Source organism: Meleagris gallopavo, chromosome 7, assembly GCF_000146605.3.
Source record: "Meleagris gallopavo isolate NT-WF06-2002-E0010 breed Aviagen turkey brand Nicholas breeding stock chromosome 7, Turkey_5.1, whole genome shotgun sequence".
NCBI lineage: Eukaryota > Metazoa > Chordata > Aves > Galliformes > Phasianidae > Meleagris > Meleagris gallopavo.
Genome location: NC_015017.2, coordinates 22065795 through 22074768, shown reverse-complemented (window position 1 = coordinate 22074768; position 8974 = coordinate 22065795). Strand labels below are relative to the sequence as shown.

Below are 8974 nucleotides of genomic sequence, written 5' to 3'. Positions count from 1 at the left end.
CTTTCAGTACACGTAGAAATTTAAAAGTATTTACGTGTGTAAAGTAAGACTTTCACTTGCAAGGTTCATTAAGAATTGATGAAGTTTAACTTCATTTCTTTAGTCTACCTGGTACTAAATCAGCAAAAAACTTGGGGAATAAAGCAATGGATGGTGTGTGATGAATCTAGTAAAATGCGCATGAAATACAGTCTAAGGAAAGGAAGTATGAATTACCTAGAAGTGATCAGCATTTCTCGACAAGTCGCAATAATTCAGGCTTCTGGATTCAGTCTCAAGGGTACTTCTATCCCAAGCACAAATTGCTGAGCATCAGCCATCAGACACCAACTTGGACGTGCTGTGAACACAGAATGATCCACATGGGGATACAAAATTTTTACTGACAGTACCATAAGATGCTTACCTCTAGTATGCAGGGTTGTGCTTGTGTTAAGATCCTGCAACTTCGATTTGAAAGATGACACAGTGATTCTTCACGTGCATCTATATGAAAATGCATTAAAAACAAGTGTTTAGATTTCAGAAGTAAGCATCTGTCAAGGTGGAGTAATTGTCATGTATTCAGCCACAACCACCCATATTCCCAGATTCTAACAAGAAGGAAAACAAGTGCGCATGTAATCAGTAAGATGCACAACCCTCCTTTTCTTTAGGTAGCTCTACAGTTTTCGGTTACTTCTACAGTTCTCTAACATATTGCTAAGCTTCAGTGTACTAGAGTTAACCACAACACATTCCAGATACATGAAAATTGTTAACATAATCTTACCTCTTTTCCTTAGGCAAAACAGTCTATAACTTCCAAGACACAGAATAGGCTATAATGAAATCTAATGTGAGCATGCAGCCATGGCAAAATCCTCAAACCCCACCACCTCACAGTTTCACACTGGCAGACGGTGAAAAGGATGCAATCCCAGTACTCTGGTATAACATGAAGGCAGAAAATATCAGTCTATTTTTATGACTAACACATTCTAGAGAAACCTACTGAAATAATTGGAACTGTTTCTGTGAGGCCTACTCATTGAAATAATGGTAATTTCGTTATGACAGATGCTTCAAATGTTATAGAAGTCTCCCCTTTCAGCCCTAACATTGCTTGAATAAATTACTTTATTACTTTCGTTCGCCATCAAAGTGAACTTGTTTTAATAGGTGAATGTAGCTCAGCGATAAGGAAAGCAGATTTGTCCTTTGCTAAAATGCAAAAACACAGAATGAAAACCTTGAAATCTCAACTGTCATTGTTTATTACTGTTTTGGCTACATTCTCTACAATTTCAGCAGCATCTTAAAGAGACAGTTAATGTTTCTTTATATACAATGAAAACAAAATGGCTTGCAACATCAGAAACAAGAGCAACAGTTTAACTGTACAATACTAAATGAAAACCTGTGGTAATAACAGCCTCCTTTTTCTGAAACATGGACAAAATTACAGATAGTATTCAGCATCCAGAATGGGACAGTAAAAAGAATAGCGAACTGAGAGAGATACGCTGTTTTGAAAAATGAGTTTCTACCATACAAGGCAATTAGAAAATGTTTCACATTTTAAAATACCTGTACAAGCCACAAGAAACATTTCCTTGTTGATAGGAACTTCCAGAAATAGAGAATAACCATGAGCAACTTCTACATCTAGTACTGATGCACTCTACAGGTTGAGAGTGCAATAAATTGACTTACGGAACTGTACTGCATATGGCCAACACAGCTCAGTTTTACATGCCTTGATTGTTAATGAGTTTCCTACTCAGTCTCTCTATAACGTACAGTTTACTTGCACCTTAAGGAGGTCATCTGATTCTTTTGCTGAAGTAAAAGCAACATTGTTTAGCAGCAATTAAAAGCGCCTTGAGAGAGACTTAAAAAAAAATACAATATCCAATTAGAAAAAGCCATACTTTAAACATTTGTACAGGAATAAGTTGCTGAATTTAACTGAAAATGTGACATCTGTACAACAATTTACAATAGAGCTAGAAGGGAATTTATCATTATTCCTGCATAGAATATTATACATGACCTGTTTGCATTTGGTTTCATACTGTTGTTTGCTTTTATCAGAGGCCTGGAAATTTTCACAAGTTTCAATACCACAGCAAGTACAGTATATTTAGAAAACTAAGCTTATTTCAAAATTAGCAACCTATTTGAGAAGTAAGTACCAGGAATTCCCTATCAACCTAAATTCTGTGAAATAACATCACATGTTTGGAGGTACAAGCCTGAGTGCCAAATAAAATACTATAATTTCATTGAGGAATCTGATGTAGAACACAGCTTTGACTGTCTTGCATTTCTTACTTTGGTTTCAGAAGATCAATGTCTTGGAAATACGGCAATTCATTTAGTTAATTAACCAGACATGGAATTGTTCTTGTTCTCAAATTTGCTTACTACCTTTTAAAAAAATTTTAAATAATGAAAAACTACCCTTCATGTTAGAACTTTCCAGTATCAACCAAATGTACTTTAAGTATTAAAAAGATTATTTACAATGTTCCCCAGAAAAAACTAAAAACCTTTTCTTCAGTCTTAAACACAGTATACCTGTTAGTGTGCAACAGGCAATGTCATCCTTCAACATTTAAAGGTTGTTCTCTGAAGGGTATATTTATTCACAGTCCATGACCCATTCCAATCATACAAACAACACTATGTAGGAGGACTTCAGCCTGAAAACACAGTTATCAAACTTGTCCTGCGTAAAAACACCCAAATGTTCTCAAGCTCAAGTCTGCATCTGGAAACTACACCAAGATATCATGCCATTCCTCAGCTGGAGAAATTTCAGTATGAAATAATGCTTGAAGTAGGTGGTGTAGGGGATGCTGCTAGCCCAGTCATATGTAAATTTCCTGAAGAATTCGATCTCCTCATATGGGGGAGAAGGTAAGGATCATTAGCCAGTTGATGGACATCAAATCTATCCTCTTTTCGGTATGCTAAGCAGCGTCTGATAAAGGCCTAGAAGAGGAATGCAAAAAGTTACAATACCATTCCAAATAATTCCATCTGCTTACAATCAATAAGCATGTCCTCCCAGATAAACCAGCTTCTAAACAGACTCTTGTTCTTATATAATTCCATTCAAAGACAGGCTAACATTCTACTACAGATTCCAATGAAAAACAGAGTACATTGTAGTAGAAAAAAAAAATCAGTAATCCTAATTGGCTTAAAGTAATCACACTTCAAACACATACTTCAGACAAAAAGATGTATGAACTATCTCTACAAGCAAAACATTAGCACTTCACACAGGGAGAATTCTGCTTGTGCTATCCCTTAACAGCATAGTAAAAGCGAAAAGCTAATGTCTGAGAAAGTAGAAAGGAGCACCACAGAGCCTCTAAAACCATCCAGCAGTGCACTACATGAAGAGCAGAAGACGTAGGGACAGTTGCCACTTCCAACATGCATTAACCAACAGATCCTTTAAGAAATCACCACCTAGCTGGAACTTCTCTCTCACAAAGGAGTAAATTCCAACTGATTTAAAATAACTTAAAAGCAGGGGAAAAAAATCGCTGTTTATCTCCAGAGCTGCTTTTGAGATGTTGTATTGTCCTTCATCAAGGTCCACATGACATTTGTCAATTATTGCACGATGCAAGTTTCTGTTAAGCCTCATGTCTAATATGTACGGAACACTCAGTCTCCTGGTAACTTGGGCTTCAAAATTTAATGACAGAAAATCCTTATTACTGCTACAGAACTCATTAGCGCATCATTACTTAATCTGGATTTTAAAAGAATTACGTATCTTTTCTTGATAAATCTCAATTGTGTGTCCTTTGCTCCAATTAAATTTTTCTTTAACCTCCAGTTCTTAATCTGATGTGATATAAGTCCTAAAGAATCGTGTTAAAATTTCCTTCTAATATACACATATCTAGCAGGAACTAATCGCAAAATAAAAACATGCACATCTTAACATGAATTCACATGTTCTTGGACATTTGGGGATTTAATTGAATTCTTTATAATGAATCCCTAAGAAATGAGCTGCTAAGTGTAGTTTACAAGGTTCTCAGAGTAACAGATTGTTTCTAAAATGTTTGTAGAATACTTTGTGGTTCTGTGGCAGTGGAAATGTTACCATAATGCACAGGACGCTGCACAAATTAGGAAAAAGTACCAAGGACCAAAGGACAATTACAGTGTGGAAACTAACAGTGTCATTTCAGGTTCCGTATTTATTTCATCCCCATGTTTTCCAAATCAAAACTTCAGTTTACTGCTGTTCTTTTCCAACTACCAGGCCTATAAATCTACACAGTCATCATAAACTGTCCAAATTTACAAGTTAGTCTGAACTTGTTTTATAGTGCTTCCACCAGAGAATAAATTTCTCCCTCTTTTCTACAGCTATCGTGACATTGTTAATAATCTTTCATTATTTTCCACTCCTGCTTTTTCAAACAGAACAAGGAACAGAGAATATAAAATAAGTAAGTAACTACATCAGAACCACAGTGAATTATTTGCTCTCTTCCAATGCCCTTCAGAAAAACACTACTTATCACAAGGAAATGCAGAGTTAAAAGACAGAAATATAAACTGCTAGCACATAACATTACCAGCTATGAGTTCTATGATGCGTATTTGTCAACTGCACTCAAAAGGAGATGATTTTTCTAAACTGAGATGAACCTCCCCCAAATGAAACCAATCAACAAAAACAAAACAACAACAAAAAAACCCAACCCAACAAAGAACAACCATCACCACCTCCTCCAAAATAACAGGACAAACTATAATATTGAACTAAATAGTCATAATTCTAACTGCAGCTCATTCGCAAAAACTAGTTCTAGAAAATATAGCCAACACAAACATGCCACTACTGTTTATGTCCCTGACATAATTGTTTTCTTGGGAAGCTACATCCTCTAAAACTGCGTTGCCTTTCATTTTTATCATGAGAAGCTCAATTGTCTTAACATCCTTAAACTTTTAGCAGCCTTTTACTTTTACAAACAAGTAACTTGGAATATTTTCTTCCAAATTCACAGAATTGGATTTGTCATAGATGCTCACATCAGCAATAAAAAACAAACAAAAAAACCACAACAATCATTTTAATCTGTTCTCTTAATCGCTAGTCTGTGCAAGTGTGTTTGATACTATAAGTTTCAAAATAAAATTATCAAAACCCAAAAAACATCGCAATCCTTAAAAATAAATGAAACAGGTTTTAACAGGTTTTAAGTGCTCTGAGCTCATATAAAACATTACCTTGGCTTCATTGCTAACAACAGGCTTAACAGGGAACTGGACTTCTGTGGCTTTTAATATTGTATTTTCTTGTAAGATATCTTGCTGAGATTGATTGTGGCCAAATGGCTGAAAAATAAGCACAGGATTTTCTTTGTGACAGTTATCCAACCATTTTGATTTCATAAATACTTATGCAAAAGTAAATTGATTCCAGTGTTAATATACGTTTCTAACCACTCTTTCAATTAAAAAAATGTTTTAGTCAAAGCCTTTCACATTTCTCACAGTATCAGTGCACACTAGCAAAAACTAACACAAGTCATTTCCATATGGATTCACATATTTACAACTATTGCTCACATTCTACTGAAAACAGACAAGCACTTATACTAACAATTTAAGACAGGTAAACAATATTTTCCTTACCTTTCTACCATAAAGACACTGGAAAAAGATTACTCCAACTGACCATACATCAACCTTATTAGAAATCTTTGGTGGCTCTTTGCCAACTACAAAACACTCTGGAGGCAAGTACCTGAAAAAGAAAACATGTATCTCAGTGTCAGCAAGCAGATGTATGAATCACTGGATCAGAGTGTTCAAAGATCAGAAATGGTATACAAAAAAAATTGTGCAAGTTGATATTTGAACAACTGTGCAGTTATCTTATGATCCTTATTCCAACACTTACAACACTGATCAAAACTGACAATACAATTTTTGTATAGTCAGGCAGTCAAATAAGAAACCTATTCTTTACTTAAACCACTAATAATCACTAATTATTCAAGCACTGGGATCCTATTAGGGTAAATATACACCTTCTGTTTCTGTTTGAACATGGAAAGATGAAAGCCATACAGGACATTTAAAGCTAGGTCTCATTAGGAATCAAATGTAACATATACATGATTTTAAAGTTTTCAGTAAGAATGCTAACATTAATAAGAGAGTTATAAGGTAGGTAAATGTGATCATATTTCTATGCCTATAATTTCCATGGAAGCCATACTTGAAAAACTGAAAGCTGATTAAGTTCTTATGGCATCCCTGAATTACAGAGGAATTTACGCAAAGCAATCTCCTTCGAAAAAAATAAAACCAAAAACCAAAAATATCACTAAGAAGTCAGTCAATTATTATTGACTGCAATAAAAATCTAAAAAAGGGGGTAAAAAAATCCTTCAGAGCCATGACATATCAGACATTCTTTCATCAACAGCATGTAAGGCTTTAAAAATAATTTACAGAAATGCCTGTGAAAATGGAAATAAGCAAAAAAAGAAGTAAGAATGCAACACAACTATGAATTTCAAACAACATAAAAAAATTCTTCTAGAATACTTGTGCACAATTCTGATTACAACATGCAAGAAAGATGTACTCAAACTAATGCAATCGCACAAAAAAACCCGAGGTGACGTGAAGAACTGAAAGCCACAATTCAGAGAGAAGCCAAACGCTTTAAAAACACAAGGGAGCAAGTATCAGGAAGGGAAACAACCTAATTCAAAGGAGGCCAGTGTTGGTGGAGGAACAAATAAGTACAGACTGGCTACAAGCAAACAGTTCTATACATTAGAAGATTAAGTTTCTAATGATCATAGAACTGAGGTTATGGAACAAACTTCAAATAAGAGATGACTGGGGACAAAACACTGAATTTAATACAAATGGCTCTAAGTTTACAGATTACATGACCTGAACGCTTGCAAGGACAGGTAACTCGACCCAGTAACTGAGGAAATCCCTCCCACTACTACATTGCCGAGTTCATGCAATTTGCCTTCCACAGATTTATCCCCATCTCAAACTAACTCAAAACTTTCCCTCAGAGAAAGCAAAAATTAGAAACACAGATTTATCATCATTGTGTAAAGGTCACAGACAATTTTAGATCTCTCAGTTCACAACACCACTAGTGCATGTGGTGCTTTAGATGAAAGCCAAAGTCCCAAGCTTTTTGAATAGTGTTCCTACAATTAAATATTTAAACTCATGTTTAAATTGGAGCATTAAGGAAAGCAGCAACAGTCTAACATTTCTAAAATGCTTCAGCTTGGATGACTGTCTTTTCACAAGATGTGCATCCTAAAAATTTTCAAGGAAAAGACAAAATCTGTTAAATGCAACTTTCAAATGCAGGAAAAGTTTAAGAAGAAATAGAAAGGACTCTGGCTACTCTGTTTAGAGTTAAGAACCAAAAGCTGAAACCTATCTTGCTACAGACAGAATGAGGAGAAAAACAAACAGATGAATTCACAAATAAACATCTAGTCAATATAGGCTTTCTATTCCACTCACCCTGACACAGGTACTGTGCACACAGGCTCAAAGATCTATTGTGTCAGCCTGCATCTTTAGAGAACAAATTCTACAAACAGCTTTTCTGTTAGCAATAAAACTTTTTGTCATTCTTGCTCTGTAAGCAGATCTAAAATTTCAGGTTTTTGGACAAGTATGTGGATACACACAGAAAACAAGTTACAGCTGCTCAGCTGTCATTAACCTTTAGGATGGAAGAGTAAGTACTCTTTTATCCTAAGGACATTACCTTCTGGTAATCCCTGCTCTAAGATTTCCAAGGACTAAGCACCCGCACTTAATCATCACAGCTCTGTCAAACATCTTTAACCACCTGCAGCCAAAGATTAAACACCTGCTTCTTCTGGGAAACAATGTTTATAAATCACAGAGATTTGCTCCACATTTCAAATATACATATATCTATATCTACATATAGATTCCTAACTTACTTCAGTTATGGCACTATTCTGGAATATTTGTGAATATCAAGATCCACAGTACTGCACAAAAATCTTTGTTTGTTATTCATGTTAGTATTTTTAATCCTAGCTATCTTTAGGAATTAGCTTTATGAAAGCAATTCTGAAGCCTCAAAAATGACCTAAACAATAAAATCAAACCAGGCATTACCAGTAAGTTCCTGCTCCCTGTGAAGTTAAATCCATTCCATCCACACCATAGCTATCATCATCCATTATTTTGGACAATCCAAAATCAGTAATTTTTATTTCTCCACATGCTGTTCCATCTACAAGAAGAATATTACCTAAACAAAGGGGAAAAAACACATTTTTAACTTCAAAAAATGCCACCAGAATGCTTCGTTTTCAAAACCAGCCACAATTTTCAGGAACATTCAACTTAATGAGGGGTCAATGACATCTTTATATCATCTTTATGACCTCAAGTCTAGAGCAACTGGACTATGACATTTTAGTGCTATCTCAGGAACACTCTAGGTTATCACTACTATCATCTCAGATGGCTTGCCCAACTTTGCGCTGGCTGGACAGCAATATAGAACAGTATACTAGTCATAATGAAGTTTTGTATTTTTCTGTCCAGAAAAAATTCTAAACTACACATTTCAGGGTTTGCACATGCCAGAAAATAGTGCCAAGACATGCTGCAGTTCAAAAAAATCTAGCTCCATATGTTAAAGTTGTGCAATAATTTGATTTTAAAAAATCATTCGATAAGTTTCCTTTAAAAATAGAACAAAAACTAATGAGACTAAGATTACATTCTGTACAACTTCATAATATGAAATCTGTTATTCTTTAATAGAAATCTATATGAAGAATTCAGCAAGCAAACAACCTGGCACTAATAGCTACACAACAAACCCTAGACTTGGAAGTTTAGCAGATTAAAATACGCAAAAGATAGAATACGTCTTTTAAGACAATATTTATTATTATTACTAGAA

General features: G+C 35.0%; 1 protein-coding gene across 1 annotated transcript; it reads right to left on the bottom strand.

The window, feature by feature from the left end:
* Positions 1–1232: 1232 nt before the first annotated feature.
* Positions 1233–8329, bottom strand: LOC104911729 (serine/threonine-protein kinase tousled-like 1). The gene is made up of 4 exons (XM_010713734.3): positions 8176–8329; positions 5662–5773; positions 5254–5361; positions 1233–2979 (listed from the first exon to the last, which is right to left on the bottom strand). The coding sequence occupies exons 1-4, from the start codon at positions 8238–8240 to the stop codon at positions 2803–2805; spliced, it is 462 nt and encodes a 153-aa protein (XP_010712036.1). The 5' UTR covers positions 8241–8329; the 3' UTR covers positions 1233–2802.
* Between the last annotated feature and the right edge of the window lie 645 nt (positions 8330–8974).